The sequence below is a fragment of the Hippocampus zosterae genome, chromosome 14 (assembly GCF_025434085.1).
Source record: "Hippocampus zosterae strain Florida chromosome 14, ASM2543408v3, whole genome shotgun sequence".
NCBI classification, from domain to species: domain Eukaryota; kingdom Metazoa; phylum Chordata; class Actinopteri; order Syngnathiformes; family Syngnathidae; genus Hippocampus; species Hippocampus zosterae.
Window position 1 is genome coordinate 956,233 of NC_067464.1, and position 22,180 is coordinate 978,412.

The following is a 22,180-nucleotide window of genomic DNA, read 5'->3' on the forward strand; positions in this document are numbered from 1 at the left end:
GATGCTCTTGACTCAGTAGCTAGCTAGCTAGCTAGCTATTATTTCATTTCAGGAAAGGCAAACACGCCTTTCTTAGATAAAGTTGGATTGATCTTATGTTTGTAGTCAGTACTTGGAACGACTCGGTCGCAGCGATTCGCAATGTGGGACGTCATTAGTTAGGTTCCTCATTTGACGAGCGCGCTTCATTGTCGCGATTTGTTAAAAAGGAGCATGACTTCACATCTGTCGAGGCGCTAATGTCGCTAATCTTCTTTTATGGATGCAAAAATGATCTTCTTAGCACGCCCGCCCGCCCGATAGCAATTAGAGCGCGGCGTCGGCCAGCTAGGCCACGTGCAGCCCCTCACACCCCCCTGCCCCCCTCCCCCAAAGATCCCAGTCACGCAGCAGAGACGACGTCTTCCTTAAGCTCCCATTGATTCCCCCGACAGGCCACGGAGGAAAGCCCGCGCCGAAGCTAATCATATTGTTCCCGCGCGTTACATAACGGCGGCCAGCATAAAAGGTTTAGCCGCAGTTTTTTTGGGGGGGGGGGGGTGGTCTTCTTCTCTCGCCTCAGAGCTCGGAATCGTGTGCAGATTAATAGCGTTATCGCAGAAGCAGACTCGCTTCTCAACGATCCTTCCTCGCCTTCTTCTTGTTCGTCTGCTTTTTCGGAGGGGAAAGATCTCGCGCTTGTCTTCACTTTCACTTCACCGCCTCATTTGGTTGGGCCTGCTTGCTGAGCAACGCGTTCTTGACGGCGAGTCTTGACCCGTCTGCCCCAGCCGCTTCGCTTTTTTGCCTAATTTTTCATTTGCCTTTGGAAATTGTAGACAATCCCAGGGTATGATGTGACAGAGGTACAGAAGTGAAAAAAGAAAGAAGAATAAGTATCGGAGTTAAAAAAAAAACATTTCTAAATATTTTCGTACATGATCAAAATATTGTTTTGAAGAATGTCATTTTTTTTATTTACAAAAAATCTCATTTGTGTATCAATGTTTTTTCATATCCAGTTAGGAAAAAATGTCCAAAGCATTTTTCTCAAGTGTTTGAATTATTCCACACATTCAAAAAAACTTTTCCATACATTTAAAAAATATTTTCAAAGAAACTCGAATATTCTTTGGTTTAAATTATGTCCTGATTTTAGAAATAAATTTTGCTTCAACATCCACACCCCCCCTTTTCAAAAATATGACTGGCCTATTGTTTCAATAGACCAGTAAATGCGTTTTTAATTTTTTTTTATTTTTTAAACAAAAACTTTCCATTCATTTGACTTCTCTGGCCTTGATTTGGATTTTCTTTGAATTCAAACGTGCTTATAATTGCATCATCGGAATCACCGAATCGACTTAATTCACGTTCAGATGTTACCTATTTACTTTTACTGATCACATAAAACCACAGATTCAATGGCAGGTGAGGCACACAGAACTTTGCCTCACAAAGGCAAAAAAAAAAAAAAATTGGAATTGCTTGCCCTGGATTTCAACCAATTATTATCCACCGATTTAAGCTCTGCTTCAAATATCAGCTCAGAAAATACACTTTACCTCTCAAGTTGCCTCCTTTGGCTTTTCAACTTGTTCTTTTTTACGACACGACAACGTAGCCTAAAAAAACTTGTGCGATGGCTAAGCCTCCTCTCTAATTGTGTTTTGTTTTGCTTCCGCGCAGAGAGCGACGACTCCGGCTGCGTGCTGCTCAACACGTCCAGGAGGGTGAGCCTCAAATGACTTCGCTCATAAAGAGAGCTTGAACCAGCTCGCCGGGTTAGCGGCATGCCGCTCGAGATGCTAACGCGCATGTCCGTTGGAAGGGCATCCTCATCCGATTTTGCAAAAAAGAAAAAAAATGTTAAATCATAACAATAATCATAAAATGGCCGACGCGACAATTTGTGAGTGATCCTGCCAACCCCGATGCTCTGCTTGGTATGCTCTGCGTGTCGTCCATTTTGTTCTGTCGACCCGGCGCATCATTAGCGTAGCATCTTTAGTGAGGTCTTTTTTTTTTTTTTTTACACAACAGTAGATTATGACTTTCCGTTAGCACTCGCTGTAATATTTACTGACTTACTGTATTTTCATTCTATTGCCAAGAACTAACGAATGCGCCGTATATTTTCTACGAATTGCATGCTGTCGTCAAATTCTTGATTGATTGTCTGCATATCCTCACTGCGGCGGCTCCGTGTGTTCTACGCGCGGCTTTTGATCCGAAGACATTGTTATTTAAAGAAAAGAAAAGGAAAAAAAAAAAAACAGGCGCACTCGACGAGAGCCCAAAATAGTTCGCCCACCCGCGGCTCCAGACACGCAAACAAACACAGTGTGCCAATTTCGGTGTGTCACTATGTCTTCCATCAAGACGTCCTTTCATGTTTTGCAAAGAGCAGCGGGGGCTTCCACTCGTCTTTGGGATTTTTGTCAATCTCTTCGATCGATACTCCGGGACGAGGAGTGATGATTGGGGGTGGCGGGCGACGGGAGGGCTGGTTGGATGTCGACGCGCCGTATTGAACCGTAATCATCTGACCGTCCACTCGAGCGTCTCATGAAAGAATCTCAGGCTGTGTTTTGAGTTTTGGGCGGCAAAGTACTGAGTAAAATGGGGGGGTGGGGGGCATGAAAAAAATGAATTATAATCTAGTTATAGTGTGTGTGTGTGTGTCTCTGGATATGTAGAATGCTACCGTGTAGCAATGCAGCTTAGCTAACAATGCTCACGCGGTTTGTGCGGTGATTGCTAACATGCTAGCCGTTGTTCAAAACGCCGACGTGTGTGTGTGTGTGTGTGGGGCGCAGTACGTGAAGCTGATGAACTTCGAGGAGGAAATCCGCGCCCACCGAGACCTTGACGGCTTCCTGGCTCGGGCCAGCATCCTATTGGACGAGACGGCGGCGTCGCTGGACGACGTCCTCAAGAGAATGCTGAGACACGTCGGACAGGACGACAACGCCCCGGAGCCGGGGTGCAACTTTGAGGAGATCATGAGCTTGCTCTTCACCGACGCCGGCGCACAGGAAGTCAACGGTGAGTACCTGTCGACTACTGCTCAGACCCGAAACGGTCTGAGGCGATCTATCGTGTGTCCCTGGAGGGATTGGGAACATTTTAACGGTTTTATGAAGTGGATTTCAACTCAAACGCTGCCCTGTTGACAAGAAGCAGATTTGATGATTGGCGCTTCCGGCGAAAGTTCGCCGAGGTGACCGCCGCCTGTCATGTTGCGGCCCGCTCGGCGTCTAGTGGGGACCGCCGGGCGGGCGACGCCGCGGCCCCGCGCCTACGCCGTTGACACCTGGGCCAGGTGATAATTGAGTGGTGTCTTCTGTCTCCAACATGGCAGCCGGCAGCCACTCCTGGGAGGAGGGCGGAGACAATAGAAATTGACGTTTTAGTTAGCCGCTGTCGTGACATCTTTTGGTTTTTTTTTGCTAATCACTTGTCGCTAGGCAGAATTCGCGGAGCACAGTTGCAGCTTATACGTTGTTAAATTTCTAAATAGCGACAATGAACAAGAGCTCAGATGTTCCGCCTTAGCCCCGTGATCACTTGTTGCTAGGCAGAATTCGTAGAGCACCATCCTCACTCATTGTTGCTGTTAAATGACTAAAAAGCAACGAAAAGAAGGTGGCTTTTTTTCACATAGCGCCATCTGCAGTGTGCTATTACGCAAGAATCACCAGTGCACTCAATGTAATGTACTCGAGAGTCCGGGGGGGGGGGGGGGGGAGAAGATTTACAGAACTACCGAATTAATGTGACGCATTGTAACATTTATGAGGATGAGATATTCAAGCAGGACTTTGCTTTGCTCGACTTTGTAATTGGGGAGGAGACGCACTGGAATAACCCTCTCGTTAGCTCCGAGTTGGCGGGGGATACTTTTTAATTCGGCCCAAAAACTCGAGCAGCCTTTTCCCTCCCGAGGTTACATCTTAGCAGCGGCAACAACAATCATGGCCGACACGAGCCAGCCAGGAGCTAATTAGCGGCGGCGGCGGCTCTGCAGATGTGATGTAACGCTTTTTCAGTTATGCAAGCAAACATGCCACGGATTGGCATGCCGGGAGAATCGCACGACACATTCGAGACGTTTCTCGCGTGAAAATACGGCCAATTAGCAACAAAATTGCTTGTTGCCGGGCAGAATTTGCAGTGGCCTGGGATGTTTTTTTTAATTTTTTTTTTCTTGGTCATGTGGTTACTTGTTGCTCGGTGGGTGGGGCACCAATTGTTTGTTTTACTGGTCACCTAATACGAACATAATTTTGCGGATTTTTTTTTGCATGGTCATTTGACCACATTTTGCAAATCAGAATTCAAATTTGGAGAATTGTTGTTTGCGAAAACGTTTGTTGAAAACGAAACGACCCACAAAAGAGCAAATGTTTTGTTGGTTTGGTAGGTTTTTTTGACTTGTGTCTTCCCCCCCACCCCTCTTTCTTCCTTCCTCCTTTGTTTTGCACGCAGACATGTCTCACAGTTTTGTTTTCTTTGATGACGGTAAGCTATCACGGGGAGCAAAAATGTCCAAATGTCTCCAGCGTCATTTCTTGGCCCGTGTCCCCCATCACCATCTCCATCCACGGCTCCGCCGTTCCACCCGCCTGGATCCGTGTCCCCCTTCCCGTTTAGCGGCTAGCGTACCCGTTAGCCAAAAGGATCCTTTCATCTCAAGTCGTTGTTGAAAAGAAAACGTTTATGTAGACAAAAATAAGTCAGTAAATCAGAGGTTTGTTTCTATGGTTGGTTGAATGCTACTTCCTGTTTTTTTTGGGGGGGGGGGAGATTAACGTAAAATGTAGACATTAGAGAATATTTCATTATTGTGAGTTAGCATGACGTATTAGCGTATCATCATTTGTGTCTTATGCGGTTTTTCACGCTACTTCCTGGTTTACGGAGACTAACAATGCGGACGGTTTTTGTCGGAGAATTTCTTCATAATGGCGAGTTAGCGTAACTCGTTAGCCTCCTTTTGATTTTTTTTTTTGTTTTTTGTTTTTTTTTTTTGGTCGTACTGTATGCTAGTCTGCAAGCTGTTTGCTAGTTCTTGGAGAGTCAGGTAAAAGGTGAATATCGCCGTTTTCTTTTTGTAGGAAAACATTTTTACAATTGTGAGCGCGCACAACACATTAGCGTCCTACTTCTAATTTCCATCGTCGTGTGTGCTTTTCCGAGCGCGCCCACGTTATCTAACTGCAATTTAGCCTAGCGTGTCAGCACAACTCGACCTCGCTGCCATCCTACGATTGGCGTCCTGGAGGAGGTGCACGGCTCTCAACCAACACCCCCCCCTTTCCTCCCTCCCCTCCACATTCCGACCGGCGTGCCGTGACATCATCAGCATGCTGCGTGCTGATTGGCTCGTGATCTATGCCTCCATATAGGATAAGTGTTTCATCTACCACCTCGTCTCTCGTTTAATCACCTCCTTCACCGAGCCATGAGGGAAACCAATCATTCCTCGGTGTGTGTGTGTGTCTGTGTGTGTGTGTGCGTGTGTGTGTGTGTGAGAGAGAGACAGACAGCTAATCTCTGAGGCTGCATAAGATTGTGGGATATTATTGAGGTCACCTCCAAAGATGCTCCTCAACCTCCAGCCAATACAAAGCATATTAGAAGCCGCGTTTGGGTTATTAGAAGGCCCGTCTGTAATATCGGCCGCATTTGGGACATCCTCACGGGAATTTTTTTTTTCCGCGAGGGTTTCAAGAAAGCCTTGGGGTTTCAAATCACGGTCTCAAAACGGTGTCGGGGTTTCAAACAAGAATGAGGGTTACTCGATGGGGGCTTGTGTATCTAGCTTAGATTGAGCTGTCAAAAGTGCAATTTCAAGACAGGATTTCTGATAAGGATTAGATGACAAGTGAAGAGTTCAAGACAGAGTTTGAGTTTTCGAACAAGGATTAGCTCCGAAATTAGCGTCGTATCGCTACCGGGCCAACAGCGGCATTATTTGAACGTCGTCATTCTCCTCAGCACTATTTGGCGCCCTACTTCAAAGTCCTCGCGCGCAGTCGGTTAGTCATCAAAGTGAATACTCGGTCCGCAACAAAAGCGCCATCCGACAATCTCTTTTGCGGCGTTGTTGCCGCGCGCTCGGGGCGGCCCGACCTCGGCGAAGGCGTCGACCGCCAAAGTGAGAGCAAATCTCACCGCCTCCGCCTCTGTCACGTTGCAAAGCGGTGGTGGTCCCCAAAAAGCAGGAAGGAGGGAACAGCGGGGTGTATCTGAAGAGTTGTATTAAAAACAAAGAAAACTAAATCCAAAACAAAGTCCAAAGTATCAAACAAAAACCATGACTAAATCTTAAACATATAACAGCTTGGAAGCTACGGTTTGGCTTTCAGATTAGAGTCCCGAACCTTGGTCACGGTTTCTAATTAGGGTGTCAAGCGTGCAGGCGTGCTCCCCGACTGAGGTTTTGGTGAAATTGAAAATGTTCTCCTTCTGCTTTTTTTTTCTTTTTTTTTTTCTTGTCTTTCTCTCCGCGCATGCCCGGGCGCCTGGTTGCGCCGGTTGCCATGGCAACGGCCGTCACACACCGCCGTGAACGCGAGAGCCTCACCGGGTCGGCCAAGACGGCGGAGAACAAAACGCGTGTCCGATCGAAGGTCTCGTACAAGAATGTGTGTTTGTCGCAAGACCGAGTTCGGGTTTCAAGCTCAACTTTCCAGGAAGGGTTAGGGTTTCAAGACGAGTCCGTTCGATTTAAACGAGTCTTTCAAGTCTAGGTTTTTGACTGAGGGTCTCCGATTTACGCTTTCCATCATGACAGAGGCTAGATTTCAAATTAGGGTCTTACGTCCAGGTTCGGGTTTTTATGAAGATTCCAAACAAGGAGGCGGCTTTGAAATTGGATCTTCAAATTTTTGAGGAAGGGATGGTGGGGGTTTTAAATCAGGATGGGGTTTCGCGATCAAATCGGGTTTCCAAATTGGGTTTGCAGCCACGGTTAGGTCTCCAGAAAAGGTATCAACACGAGACTTGGGGTTCCAAAATGAAGCTTCTAGACATGGATTGGAGATTCAATTGGAGGTGTTGCGAACCAGCGGGATAAGGTTCCAAATCTGGGGGGGGTCAGGTTCCAAATTAACGTTGCAATCTGAGGGTCGGCGTTTGTTTGAAATGAGTGTTGTGGAGTGTGCGCGTGCGTGCTGATGTGTCCGACCTTGACGCCCCCCTCCACCCCACGCCCCCCCCCCACCCCCCTTTGTCCTCCTCTCACATGTCGCGTGCGCTTGTCACGCATTTTTCTTTTCCCGCCTAGTTCACCTTCTGTCCGAGACCATCCAGGGCGTGACGGCCACGGACACGGGAGTTCACTACCAGCAGTCGTGGCTCTGCATACTGTGAGTGCCCCCCCCCCCCCAACTCCCCTTTTTATTGATACCGTGATATATATTTGAACCACTTGAAAACTAAAAAAGAGTTGAAAAGATGATTTTACTTGACTTTTGACTTGAAGTTCATCTGATTTTCCTTTTTTGAGGGTGGGGGTAAGTGGGGGGGGGGGGGATTCCTTGTCTTGTGAAGTTGACCGTTGACGCAAATTGCCGGCCTTGAGCTTCTCGTGCGGGCGCGCAGGTGCAACCTGAAGAACCTGCAGCGCCGCCACGTGTGCATCTCGCGGCTGGAGAGGCCTCAGAACTGGGGGGAGAACTGCTGCGAGGTCCGTTACGTCATCCTGGTCCTGGCGCCGCTCAAGATGGTAAGATTTACGATATCCGATATCCGATTTCCGATTTATACGCTACGCTATCGCCGATGTCTCATCGGGACGCTCGGCGACCGTTGTGTCCCGCAGAAGAGCACCAAGACGGCGATGGAATTGGGCAGGACCTTCGCCACGCTCTTCTCGGACATCTCCTTCCGCCAGAAGCTTCTGGAGACCAAAACGCAGGAGGAGTTCAAGGAGGCTCTGGTGTTCCAGCGCCACCAGCTGACGGCGGCCAACCAGCAGCCCACCGCCCTGGGCAAGGAGGAGACCGACCCCCGCAGACACAAGCCCCTCAAGGTCAGCACGCCTCTCCCCCATTGCACCCCCCCCTCACGCACATTTTGGAATCCCAACTTGGTATTCCACACACATTCCATCCATTGTAATGCAGCAAACATTCGTAAAAGGGCACCTGGCGCGCTGGGCGCACCCCCTTTTTCGCCGGTGACATTTCCGAAACTTTTTAAGCTATGCGTCCTGGACAACTTTCCAACACTTGACACCTTTGGCGCACCGACCTTCACACTCCCAAAAAAAAATTCCCAAACTCACATCTTGAACAAATTTGGTGCACCCCCTCCCCACTTCTTCACACACCTAAAAAGTCAAAAAAAGTCCATATTTTTGCAGCAATTTTGTAGCCTACCTGCGCGAAAGGGGCTCCTGAAAAACGGTGCGGGCTTCTTTGACTCTTCCTCTGCGCACCATCGATCAAGTTCCGTTCCAAAGAAGCTTAGCGTACATCCCCTCACAGGCCTGCCACGCGCACCCGCGCATCCCCGCGCACACACGCACGCCCTTCTGACAGTTGAGGGCTTGCAGACATTTTTTCCGCTCGCGTGTTTCCTCCACTCAAGCATGTCGGGTGTCCTTCCTCGGGCCCCAAAAACAATGAACACAAAAGAAAGGAAGGAAGGAAGGAAGGAAGATGAAGAGGAGGGCGCGTTAAAAAAAAAAAATTAAAAACTGCCAAAAGTCAATTAAATGAAAAGAATGAGGATACATTTTATTTGACTTATTTTTCAATTCCCATCAACATTTTTTTTTCCATGTTTGGAATATATTTCGTTCTAATTGGCTACAGTCATTTAATTAAAACCTTATTATCTGTGTCGAGAAGACGCCAAATTCATTTTGATTTTTCAAAGTCATCCGAAGTCATTAAAAAGTAAAAAAAAAAAAAAAAGCACGGAGAGCGCATCCGCGATTGCAAATGACAATTCCTTGAAAAATGTCATTCAAAATGCGCCTCCATTGATTTCATTTGAACTGGAAATCGTTGTTCTCCCGAAACTCTTGCAGTTTTTTAAACGTGATCCTTGTTTAAAAAACAAAAAAACAAAACAAAACCGTCAACCGCCACCCGCCAGATGTAATTATTCCAAACAATGATACACTCGAAAACACCGCGCGTCCAACTCCAAGAAAACTGCGGGTGTCCTCGGTTCCCTCGCTTGCTAGTTGCCATGTCGACGGCGCCGAGCCGCTCGGGTCGTCCTGCACCGTCGGGTCGCGACGACCTCGTTAACAACAAGCCCCCCCCCCCCTTATGTGTTCCTAGTGTACAGACTTCTTCCTCGCCGGCCGTGGGATTTACGAGGACCTGCGTCGCCGCCTTCCTCTCTACGCCTCCGACTTCACAGATGGTACGATTCACCCGCCGCCTGTTTTTTGCTCAAGCCGAGCTCAGTTTCACTGGGCTAAGCTAAGCTTCGCATCTGCGCGACGGACAACGCGTTAGCCTGTCGCTAATAGCGGCACGTCAAGGCCGATCCGTGTCCGTGTGCAACCTGTGCCGCCCCGGCGCGCGAATATGCCACGGGATGCTCATAGTAGCCGCTTCCGGCGCGTTGGCGAGGGCTCGCCAGCCACCTGATGTCACGTCGGCCAAATAATCCGCCCAAATGTGATGCTAACCCACCTCCGCTGCCTTTGCGGGTGTTTGTTAGCCGCATTATCTCGTGATCTCCGAATAATAATCCGTCCCAAATGGACGCTCACTCAAATGGCTAAGCTGCTGTGCGTTAGCAGCGTTAGCTGTTGTTAGCCAAATTATCCGCTCAAACGCAATGCTAACCCATGGTGGCTATCCTGTTTCCTGCGCCCGTTAGCTACATTAGTTTGTGCTCCTCGGATAATCATTCAACATCGCTACAGATTGACGAGTCGCTAGCTAACTAGCTACAGACACGATTCTAAACGATTCGTATGATGGGAAATTTGATCCGAACTTCATTAGCTGATGCCTGCTAGCTACGTCGACGTGTGATTTTGTGCGCGGCTGTCTGCGTGTGCTTGTCTCCCTCCCCCTACAGGCATCGTGGGTAACAACAAGACCCTGTTGAAGTACATGACCACGGCCATCTTCCTGTACATCGCCATCCTGCTGCCCGCCATTGCGCTCGGCTCGCTCAACGACGAGAGCACGCGCGGCGAGATCGGTACCCACCGCGCCTTTACCTAGCACCGCTGACGGGCCTGATAAGCATCTTCGTGTTCTTGAGCCGGAAAACGGCAACGGCCGACTGCACGGTCGGGCGCGGCGTGACGGCAACGCGAATGTACTCGAGTCGCCAATACGTCACTGACCGGCTGCATAGTCGGGCCTGATGACGTCGCTAATCATCGATTTTTCAGTGCTGATGAGTGTGTTTGTGTTTTCCGCGCTAGTGTGAAATTAGCGAGCGTTCGGGAGACAGCCCGGAAACGTGCAAACTCTGGCGCGAGCACACACACACACACACACACAGTTGCGATGAAAAATGGTTTTAATTTTACAACCAATATTTTGCCACTGTGAATATTCCAAATCTGACCGTGCGCGTTTTGTCTCCGCACACGCGTTTGCAGACGTGAGGAAGGCCATCATCGGGCAGTCCATCGGTGGCGTCATCTACTCGCTGTTTGCCGGTTCGCCTCTGGTCATCCCGCTCACCACCGCCCCCCTGGCCATCTTCATAAGCGGTACGTCCGTCCAAAAGCGCCGCGCCTCAAATGTTGTTGACGACGATGTCGATTGCCGAGCGCATACCGTTCGCCGTTAACGCCCAGCCGTCAATCTGAATCCCTTTTTGGGCCGCGGTGGTTTTCCCTGGAATTTAAAGCATCCTGGCAGCAGCCAGGCTGACGACTGACGACTGTAAAAAAAAAAAAAACAAGTGGAAAGTCTGATCACAACCCCTCACCGTGTACTTATCGCGCTAACTGTACTCATCATTACAAGAAAGTTTTCCAATGAGCCACTAAACACCACAGACTGCATAGTCGGGCCTGATAACTGCAAGGATCCTCGTGTACTTGTGGGCAGTCATCCGCGGTATCTGTGATGACTACCAGCTGGACTTCCCAGCCTTCTACGCCTGCATCGGGCTGTGGAACTGCCTCTTCCTCATCCTGGGGGGGGTCTTCAATCTCAGTCTGGTCATGAAACTCTTCAAAAGGTGTGTGCAACAAAAAAAAACCACAAAAAAAAAAAACGTTTTCCTGGCTGATGTTTGTTTGTTTTTTGCAGGTCGACGGAGGAGGTGATCGCTCTGTTCATCTCGATCGCCTTTGTCGTGGACGCCGTCAAAGGAACGGTGAAAAGTGAGTCACGAGCGCCGGACGAACTGGTCGCCGGCCAATCGCGGGGCACATATCGACAAACAGTTGAACCGTGGACCACTTCCTCGTCACTAGAAAGGCCTGATGGACTTCGACCTTCTCTTGAACACCTTTGGCACACTCACAATGAATACGTCGGGGGGGAAAAAAAAACAAACCCAAAACGGAGCCCTGAGGCGCTGCGGTTCGGGTAACCTAAAATGTTGCGCTACCCATCGGAGCGGCTCATAAATAATTGTCGCCATTTTAATTTCCTCAAATGGAAGCCTCGCTAGCCGGTCTCTCGTTAGCATAACATTAACCTCTCACGCCGCTAATGCTAATGCGTTCGGCATTTTGATACGTTTGGAACGTTGATGAACGAAAAAACAAACCCAAAACGGAGCCCTGAGGCGCTGCGGTTCGGGTAACCTAAAATGTTGCGCTACCCATCGGAGCGGCTCATAAATAATTGTCGTCCATTTTAATTTCCTCAAATGGAAGCCTCGCTAGCCGGTCTCTCGTTAGCATAACATTAACCTCTCACGCCGCTAACGCTAATGCGTTCGGCATTTTGATACGTTTGGAACGTTGATGAACGAAAAAACAAACCCAAAACGGAGCCTTGAGGCGCTGCGGTTCGGGTAACCTAAAATGTTGCGCTACCCATCGGAGCGGCTCATAAATAATTGTCGTCCATTTTAATTTCCTCAAATGGAAGCCTCGCTAGCCGGTCTCTCGTTAGCATAACATTAACCTCTCACGGCGCTAACGCTAATGCGTTCGGCATTTTGATACGTTTGGAACGTTGATGAACGAGCACCGACTTTTCATTAATCAGACCCGACAGAGCGACATCCATTTTGTTGATGGATCGGAGACATTAGGACGCCAATATGAGAGGACATTACTCATCATCGCAACAATTAAAGCTCGGATCCGTTGTCCTTCCAGTCTTCCAAAGGTACTACCACCCGCCCACGCTGGGCAACGCCAGTGCGGCGGACGTGTCGCACCGCGTCGCCGGGGCGGGGGTCAACGGGAGCGACTCGGGCGTGGCCTCGGTGCTGCAGGCCCTGCCCGACTCGCTGATCGACTGCACGCGCGAACGGCCCGTCCTCTGCCTGCTGCTCATGATGGGAACGCTGTGGATGGGCTACACGCTCTACCAGTTCAAGAGGAGGTACGCCAGGCGCCCGCTGACCCGTGACTCGTCGGGCCTGACGGATACGGTGTCTTGACGTGCGCGTTTGTGTGTGTCGCCAGTCCGTTCCTGCACGCCAAAGTGAGGGAGGTGTTGTCCGACTGCGCGCTGCCCATCTCGGTTCTTCTCTTCTCCTTCATCGGATCGTACCTGTTTAGCGACATTGAGCGTCAGTCCCGCTTTTCTTGTCTCATTGCATAAACACTTCCATGAAGGGTTGGCCGGAAAATTGATGAGGGGGGGTTGTTTTCTCCAGACAAAATTTGCATCCTTTTTTTTTCCCTTGAGTAAACATGACTTGATTTTAAATTTCAGTTTAAAATAATTTAAATGTTAACTTGTTTTGTGCCATTGACAGAGAATTTGATTTCACCCCCCCACCCCCACCAAACCACCCCCAAAATCGTACAACTAAAGAAAATCTCATTTAAAAGTTGGAAAATTACCTTTTTATCGTGGAAAATTTGGCCTTTTAGCTGACAAAAACTTTTTGGGATTTCAACAAAAAAACAAAAAAAATACGGATCATTCTTCTTTCTAAAAGAAAAAAAAAATCAGGACTTGATTGCCAGATTGACTTTTTTCTTACAAATAAATCTTTATCCAGAAAGTAATAAGTATCTTGAAAAATATGACGACTGACAGATTTTCTTTGAAATTGTGTTTTCTCCTCAAAAAGTACCATTTTATTGTTGGGAAATTGTTCAATTCATGAAAAAAAAGGAATTTTTGGTCTTGAAAACTTTGACAATTAGATTTTTAATCAAGGATTTATTAATTTTTTTCTTCTTGGGAAAAACATTTACAAAACGATTTTTCAAAGATGACAAACAACATCAAAACAATTATTCACATGACAATTTTTCTTTCTTAAATAGCAAAGTTTATCGCAAAAAAACTGACAAATTATTTTTGCAACATTAAACTTTATTGTGGCACACACACAAAAAAACATTGATTTGGTGCCCCTGTTGTGTTTTGACACACTCAGGTGCACGCAACAAACGTTTAACGGAGAACAAAGTGAGGAGGCGCGCGCGCGCAAAGTGGGGCACGGCAGGCCGAGGGAATTGAACGCCGATATCCGCAGCCTCGCTGATTATTCATGTTTGTTTTGGCAATGTTTGTTATGTTTATTTCATGGACGCAAAGCGTGAGCGTCTGCTGCTGCGCGTCCTTCGGGAAACACCTCAAGGCCTTGCTGTTCTAAAAACGCCTTCTTCCAGTTGACTTCTTGGAGAAGAAGAAAAAAAAAAATACATGTGAAAAACACGTTTTTTTATTTTTTACTGGCCCACTCCAAGGTCTTTCGTCAGCCTTTTTGGGGCAGCGTATCAAATAAAATGATTTGGTCCCTCGAGTAAACACTGCTTGAGAAAAAAAATACAAGAATAAAAGTTAAAAATATAATTCCCATTTGTGTTAAAAAGCTTACCGTGCAAATGTGTATTGTTGAAAAGAAAAAAAAAGTATATATTTTTTAATTTAGTTTTTTTTGGTCTTAAAAAAAATTCTAGAGCTCTAAATTTATTATTTTTTAATCTAAAAAAAAGTTCTTTAAAAAATAATAATAAAATCTTGAATAATTACGATTATCAAAAGATCACTGAGAGATTTTCATGGCCAAAACATTGACCTTGATCTGAAAAAAAAAAAATTATTGCAGAAAAATGTAGTAACAAAAAAGCCTTTTCAACTCAATAGGAAAGCATTTAATAAGCAAAATGTTTTTTTTTCCACAAACATGAACATCTGATTTATCTGAAAACATTCTTTTTAATTGGGGACAAAAAATTTATTTTGGAAAAAATCCATAATTTTGTGGAAATGAATGACAAGTGCTTTTCTTTGTGGTTTTTGTTGGGGTGTGAACAGTTCCGGTGTTTAAAGTCCACAACAAGCCAACGTTCAGCGTGGCGCCATTGGAGCGTCTGACGGCCTTGAACGTGCTGAGCGCCATGGGCCTCGGCTTCCTGCTGGCTCTGCTCATCTTCATCGACCAGAACATCGTCGTCTCGCTCACCAACGCGCCCGAGAACAGGTGGGAGAAGACAAAAAGCCCCTTCTCTTGCAAAAACTTGCTTCGCGTGCCGGTTCGGACTCCCGGCAAGATAGCGGAATTGCAACCAAAAAAGGAAGTAGAAAAATTGGCCAAAATAAAAGCCACAATGAAGTCACCTGATGCTCACGCCATTTGCGGAAAATGCGAGTCATCCAAAAACAGGAAGTAGAAACCTGCCAAACCCAATCGGCTACCGGCACTAAATACAACCCAAATTTCCGTTTTTGCCGCATCCATATTTCTTCGGATTTTTCTTGAATAATAATACTTGTAACGTGGTTGCCTTTGCCTGCTTCAAAAGCCACAAACAACCTTTGGGGGATTTGCGGCGACAAGTGAGCCACAAAAGTTGACATCTGAGTCAAGAAGCCCCCGCGGCCAAAACGGGGATTCTAACCTTTTCCGCTGCGCCGTCTGCCCACACGCCCCGACGTCCGTCCGTCCGTCCGTCCGTCACGATAAGAGCGGCGCTGCCTTATCTGTTCCCGTTTGTCGCTTAATTTGATGCCATGACCCACCCAAAAAATTTCGCGCAGGCATGGCCGCAGCGAGTGAGTTTGCCGACCGGAGGGGACAAAATTATTCACGCCGCGCCGTAAAAGCTAAAAGGCAGGCGACGTCGCGCTCCGCTTCCTGCTGCCGACGTTGATGAATGCCGCGCGCGAGCCGACGCCTTGCCGACCTTTCTTTTACTTAACGGAGAAGTCCGTCAAGCGTACGGACGAGCGTACACGTCGTTTCGATACGTTCCAAGGTCAGCGGCGCTCTCGTGTTAATGCTCTGCGTGAAAGGGTATGGCGGCCGGCGGGTCAAAATTAAGCTCTGTGGTACTTTTGCGCGGTCCGAGAACCTTTTGAGGCTACGCTGCTAAACACAACGGATTGAAACCGTTTTAGTAGCGCAAGCTAACATGTTGCAAAAAAATAAATAAAGTTGTCCGGGCAAGCTTTCAGAAGCCATCTGAGTGCGTTTGTTGATGTTGTTTTTGTTGTTGTTGTCGTCGGCGGCTAGGCTGCTGAAGGGCACGGCGTACCACTGGGACCTGATGCTGTCAGGCCTGATCAACATCCTGATGTCGGTTCTGGGGCTGCCCTGGATGCACGCCGCCTTCCCGCACTCCACGCTGCACGTGCGCCAGCTTGCCTTCGTGGAGCAACGCGTGGAGGGGGGACACCTCTACGAGACGTGAGCGGAAGAACGCCTCGGCCGCCGAGAGGGCCGCCCCGCATCATCGCCAGTGCGTGATTGCGTTTGCGTTCAGTATCGTGCAGGTGAAGGAGACGCGCGTGACGTCGCTGGCCGCCAACGTTTTCATCGGCGCTTCGGTCTTCCTGCTGCCGCTGCCGCTGCAGTGGATCCCCAAGCCGGTCCTCTACGGCCTCTTCCTCTACATGGCGCTCACCTCCATCGACGGCAACCAGATGTGCGACCGCATGGCCCTGCTGCTCAAGGAGCAGGTAGAGGAGAGCACAATTTGAACACCCCCACCCCACCCCCCCCAACTGCTTTTAGCGAAGCTGCCGTTTATTAGCCTCTCCACAGCAAGGAAATTTGCCCGGCTTTCCTTTGTACCCCACAATCTGCTTTGGACCCTTTGTGACACGTGGGGGGGGGGTTATTGGCAGCGTGAAAGGGGACTTTTGACCCTTTTTCAGGCCGTTCGCTATTCCCTCTGACAAAACTGCCACTGAGCGGCTCAAACTGGAACGTTTGCAGGTTGCCTTTATCGCTCGCAATCTGCGTCGGACCCTTTCACGCAGTCCAGCGACATGGGGGAAAATGTTTAACAGCGTGAAAAGGGACTTTTTGACCCTTTTTCCCGTCTGACAAAGCTGCCGTTGAGCCTCTCAAGCAGGTTGCCTTGACCTGACTCCTTGTCTTGGACGCTTTCACACAGTCCAGCAACATGGGGAAAATATTTAACAGCGTGAAAGGGTACACTTTTTTTTAGGCATTAGGCTCTTCCCTTTTTGGGACTTTTTGACCCTTTTTCCCCTCTGACAAAGCTGCCGTTGAGCCTCTCAAGCAGGTTGCCTTGACCTGACCCGTTCTCTTGGAAGCTTTCACACAGTCCGGCAACATGGGGAAAATATTTAACAGCGTGAAAGGGTACACTTTTTTTTTAGGCATTAGGCTCTTCCCTTTTTGGGACTTTTTGACCCTTTTTCCACTCTGACAAAGCTACCGTTGATCCTCTCAAGCAAGATGCCTTTATCTGCCCCATTCCGTCAGACCCTTTCACGCCATTCGGCAGCTTGAGAAAAACGGTTTGGCTGGGCCGCGTGAAAGAGGACTTCAGACTTCTATATCGGCTTCTTCCTTCCACGCGGCGGCCGTCAAACCTCAGGGAACGGTCGAAGCCATGACGTTTGCGGGCCGCCTTCCCCCGTCGGTTTTGCGTCGCTGCCTTTCACGCAGACAGTGGGAAAACAACGGTGAAGTGTAAAAGTCCCGGTCCTGAACTTTGGTTTTCGTGTTGATTCAAAACGTCATTTCCTCGAGTTGTTCCTTTCGCGACAGCTGGAGGAAGACAAGCGTAGGGAATTGAGTTTTCCGGCCCGTTCCCGACGCTCTTTCTCCCCCTTCCTTTACCGCAGACGTCGTACCCGCCCACCCACTACATCCGCAAAGTGCCCCAGAGGAAGATCCACTACTTCACCTTCCTGCAGATGATGCAGCTGCTGGTGCTGTGCACGTTTGGCATGTACCCCGTCCCCTACATGAAGATGATCTTCCCCTTGGTTATGATCCTGCTCATCCCCATCAGGTGACGGCCTCGCACCGCCGCAAAACCTCATCCCACCTTTTTGACGCGCATTAATACTTTGGCACGTCAAAGAAATACTACAAAAGAAACGAGTCCAGCTGCGCTTTTCCAATCGCTTTGGTCACCCGACCTTTGGTTGTTTCGTTTCTGGGGAAACTTTGTTGCCATTTTGTTTGGGCTCCTCGCGTGGAGACCACATGAAAGCGAGCAGATGTTTCCTCTGCATTATATATGATGATCCATACAGTACGCTAGGCGTCATTGTACATGCACAGAGAGGAGTCTCTCCAGTGAACCTTGCTTTCAATAAGACATGAGCATTTGCACTTCAAAGTTGCGCGCACACAAACTCTCACACTCGCCACTTTCAAGGAGGTTACACCTGTACGTTATCAACAAATACAAAAAAGTTTTTGAAAAAGTCATGAAAAAGTATGTATCTGTGACGTCAAACAGCCAAATTTTATTTTTTTAAAATGCTCCTTTCAAACTACCGATAAGTAGAAAGACATGAACATTGCGTGTTTCTTATTATTTTTAAAAATAATTACAAAATACAAAGTCATCCTCAATCAAAATGTTGCCAAAACAACAATTAATCGTCAGCGTCGGGCAAACATTTTGTTTGGCGTCCCTCAAGGAAATGTACACGGCCCTATTATCTTTTGAATAGGTTATGTTATTCATTCATTCATTCATCTTCCGTACCGCTTGATCCTCACTAGGGTCGCGGGGGGTGCTGGAGCCCATCCCAGCCGTCTCCGGGCAGTAGGCGGGGGACACCCTGAATCGGTTGCCAGCCAATCGCAGAGCACACATAGACGAACAACCATCCACGCTCACACTCACACCTCGGGACAATTTAGAGCGTCCAATCAGCCTGCCACGCATGTTTTTGGAATGTGGGAGGAAACCGGAGCACCCGGAGAAAACCCACGCAGGCCCAGGGAGAACATGCAAACTCCACACAGGGAGGCCGGAGCTGGAATCGAACCCGGTACCTCTGCACTGTGAAGCCGACGTGCTAGCCACTGGACTACCGGGCCGCCAGGTTATGTTATATTTTTTAAAATAATTACAAAATACAAAGTCATCCTCAATCAAAATGTGCCAAAACAACAATTAATCATCAGCGTCGGGCAAACATTTTGTTTGGCGTCCCTCAAGGAAATGTACACGGCCCTATTATCTTTTGAATAGGTTATGTTATATTTTTTCAAATAATTACAAAATACAAAGTCATCCTAAATCAAAATGTGCCAAAACAACAATTAATCATCAGCGTCGGGCAAACATTTTGTTTGGCGTCCCTCACGGAAATGTATGCGGCCCTATTATCTTTTGAATAGGTTATGTCACATCCATGTTTCTTTTTGTTGTGTGTGTAGGAACAGGGTGCTTCCGCACATCATTGAGGCCAAATACTTGGACATCATGGATGCCCAACATATGTAGCTGCAGAGGGCGCAAACGGCGCCAGATGCAACCCAAGAGACCTGCCGCAAAAGGGCGAGGAAAAAGTGATCTTTGATTTTTTTTATTTTTTTTTAAACGCCAATCTGTGCAAAGGCGAAAAAGGAAGTCCAGCAGCGACTGTTGCCAAAGTGGGAACATTCCAACAGGGCGGCAAAGTCGCCCGAGGAGCAATTCCAGAACTCCTCCATTTTACCGCAGTTGTCGTCCTTGTGTTTGCCTCCAGTACTCGGAACTATGGCGCAACGGCACAGCCCCCTTTTTTCCCCCCCACACCTGCGTGTTTTTCCACCGTGCTGGTGCTGGTGGTGTTTGGTCCACGTGACGTATACTTACACTCTGTTGATGAGTAGTTGAAGACTAGATCCAAAAGGTAGCATGGCGTTTTTGGGGGGGGTTACTTTTTCTCCTCTTTCAGGCATTCCCATTCGTGTACCATGCAGGAGGCGGGGCTTGTCTGGCCATGATGATGTCCTTGCCACGCCCACACCTTTGTCCCTAATAGTACAAAGACGGTCCCACCTTCCTCAAAAGCTGCAGTTGCAATCGCCAATACTTGACGAGACTCTCGTGACAGGCAAACCTATGATGACATTTGACAGCATTTTCTGAACCGCTTCATCCCCAGGAGGGTCGCACGTGCCAGAGCTTAATCCAGCTGTCATTCGTTCCATTTGAAACAAAACAAAACTGGTAGAAAATGTCTTCCTGGCCCACCGTTAACCACAATCCTAAGCCCTCCCCCGTCCTGTCTCCATCCCCTGACCCAGGGGTCTCAAAGTCGGATCCTGGGTCCAGCCTGTTTTCGATGTCTCTCTTCTCCAACGTAGCTGATTCAAATGATCAGCAAGTTCTGATTGGGCCTGATCCCGTTCCTGATCATTTCAATCAAGTGTGTTGCAGGGGAAACCTCTAAAACAGGGGTGTCAAACACTTTCTTTGTCACGGCCCACATTGTAGTTACTGTTTCCCTTGGAGGGCCGCCATGACTGGGAATCACATAAAGAAGTCAAGAAGCTTCTTTTTTTTCTCCCCAAATATTTAAGTTACTGTCATGAGGGTTTTGGTAACCAAAAAGTGCTTCCAATGTCTCTGTTATTTATGACATATGAGAATTCGACGGATTTTAGGAAGCGTCATGGAAGGTATTTGGCTTAAGCGGGCCAGATAAATTGATGTGGCGGGCCCGGTTTGGCCCCCGGGCCTCGAGTTTGACACCTGTGCTATAAAACATGCAGGAAAGTGGCCGTCGAGGGCCAGAGTTTGCGACCCCATCTTCTCCTGTCCTGAATCCATGAGCCTAACTGCTAACCCCTCCTCCTCCCTGTCCTGTTGCCCCAATAACCTGTCCTGTCCCTGACACACAACACTCCCCCTAAAGCCCCGCTATGCCACTGCCACAATCCTTCTGGTACGACCCCTAACCTGTCCCAAAGCCCTATCCAGAACGTTTCCTATTTCTGTCCTATGATTAACCAGAATCCTTAAAACTGTCCTGTCCCTTATTGCTCAGCCTAACCCCCGGCAGCAACCCTTCCAGTACTCCTACCCCAAACACTTTTAGTCCCCAACTCTCCTTGTTGTGTCCTGTCCCAAATCTTATCCTGGTCCGCGGCCCCAAAATTCCGAAAGCCAACCTCATCCCAACGCTTGTAATGACAACCCTAATTGGACTCCCAAGCCCCCCCTAGTCCTGTCCCTGAGCCAAACACTCACCGGACGTTTCATGGGTAATGGAAATCAAAACAAATATAGACGATAGGATATATAAATTGTCAGATTATTTAGAATGGCAGCACAAACCAAAATGACAATTCTCAAGATATTTTTACATTGGAAAAAAAAAATAGCTTTGAATATTTATTTATCTTATCATTACTTTGAAGGAAATGCCTACGTTGCGTGCTTTGCGTCACTTTCTCATTTCTTGTGTTGGGAATGTTTGTCTAGCGCTTTTGGCTTCATATGTTTACATGTAGGAAAACATGGGCACCATCCCGAGCCCACTGTCGTTCTGGAAAGTGACATGAAAAGCATTCGAATGCATCCCTGCAAGGTATAACGTCACGTAATAGCCCTCAATTTTGGATTCGACACGTTGTTTGCTAGCTAGAGTTTCAGATTTTTTGTACGCAGCTTAATTTTTCCCACAACCCGTTGCCAATTCACAGACGGTCCTCGAATGCAACACGTGACGATTCAGCAATACTGTGTATAAAAAAAGAGAAAAAAAGCTCAGCGAGCTCTATTTTTGAAGATGAAGAGAGAAAAAAAAAAGCTCCCCTCGTGCAGTCGGTTCCGTCGGACCACGCGGAGGAAAGGCGTAAGCCCACGTGGAGACATTTGCATAACGATCCTCGCAGGAAAAAGAGAGAAAAACCAGGAGTCACATGTACTCGTACAAACTTTTCATCATCCCAAGTCTTGTGCATTCTTGACTTCCACTCGAAAGTGTTTTCTTGGGTGTTCGTTGTTTTCTCTTTGCCCGACCTTTGTTTTTCCCGACCTTGAAACCTTTTTTTTTCTTTTCTTACATATACAGTAGTCTACTTTTCTAACCATGAATGTAAGATTATATATATATATACAGTATATATACTGTATATATACAGGGTGTCATGGAGTCTTTTTTGGGGGGGGGAAGATCAGCTATATTTGTAAGCTGGAATATGGTGTAAAAAATATCTTAAGAGAATGTGTTAAGTTTTATTACATAGTATATATATATACATCTATATATATATAGATATATATGTATATATATACTGACACTGAAAAAAGAGACTATCTCAAGCTGTTTGCCAAATAAAAAAAGTAGTCATGTTGGGGGGCATATTTTTCTTTGTTGCCTTGCAAATGGCTAACGAGCGCCATGCTAAGCTGTCGATGCCTCACCTCGTATGCGAGTGGCCTTCGCTCCCTTTGACTCTTGTGCTCCAATCAATAGCCGTCCACAAATAAATACCGCACCTTAAATCGCAGCTTCCGCTTTAATCAAAGGTCCGCCGCGCCCCGCCTTCCTCAGCAGATAAACATCTCACTTCAGATACGAGAGACCTCCATTCCAATCGGCACCTCGCATCAATGAATCCACGTCTTTTTGAACAAATCAACACCTTGCCTCAAACGGTTGCATCCCCTCTGCGACGCCACCCCCCCCCCCCCCCCAACTATTCAGCATCACTTCACCTCAACTAATCGCCTTCCCCAGGTCCCAATCAATATCCATCCACTTGAGCAAATAATAAACGCCTCGCGTCAAAGACTTGTTCTAAGAGGCCGTGCTCCAATTAACTGTCCACGAGTGAACCCCGCCCTCAATGCAGTCTATAAAACATGCCTCGACTCCGCTGGAGCAAATCAACACTT

The 22,180-nt window shown here is 47.7% G+C and overlaps 1 protein-coding gene across 5 annotated transcripts in view; it reads left to right on the top strand.

The window, feature by feature from the left end:
• Positions 1–21,073, top strand: part of slc4a11 (solute carrier family 4 member 11) — a 37,408-nt gene extending 16,335 nt beyond the window's left edge. For 3 of the 5 annotated variants that reach the window (XM_052086474.1, XM_052086475.1, XM_052086476.1), the window contains exons 4-21: positions 1,669–1,712; positions 2,799–3,027; positions 4,471–4,503; positions 7,274–7,355; positions 7,591–7,714; positions 7,811–8,020; positions 9,285–9,369; positions 10,039–10,164; positions 10,574–10,687; positions 11,031–11,163; positions 11,235–11,308; positions 12,260–12,488; positions 12,572–12,678; positions 14,385–14,550; positions 15,583–15,756; positions 15,833–16,028; positions 17,169–17,338; positions 18,727–21,073. In XM_052086474.1, the coding sequence (XP_051942434.1) occupies positions 1,669–1,712; positions 2,799–3,027; positions 4,471–4,503; positions 7,274–7,355; positions 7,591–7,714; positions 7,811–8,020; positions 9,285–9,369; positions 10,039–10,164; positions 10,574–10,687; positions 11,031–11,163; positions 11,235–11,308; positions 12,260–12,488; positions 12,572–12,678; positions 14,385–14,550; positions 15,583–15,756; positions 15,833–16,028; positions 17,169–17,338; positions 18,727–18,793 (2,363 nt within the window). In that variant the 3' untranslated portion in view covers positions 18,794–21,073. The remainder of the gene's footprint in view (positions 1–1,668; positions 1,713–2,798; positions 3,028–4,470; positions 4,504–7,273; positions 7,356–7,590; positions 7,715–7,810; positions 8,021–9,284; positions 9,370–10,038; positions 10,165–10,573; positions 10,688–11,030; positions 11,164–11,234; positions 11,309–12,259; positions 12,489–12,571; positions 12,679–14,384; positions 14,551–15,582; positions 15,757–15,832; positions 16,029–17,168; positions 17,339–18,726) is intronic. The other 2 variants (XM_052086477.1, XM_052086478.1) reach the window with 1 other exon arrangement.
• The last annotated feature ends 1,107 nt before the right edge of the window (positions 21,074–22,180 follow it).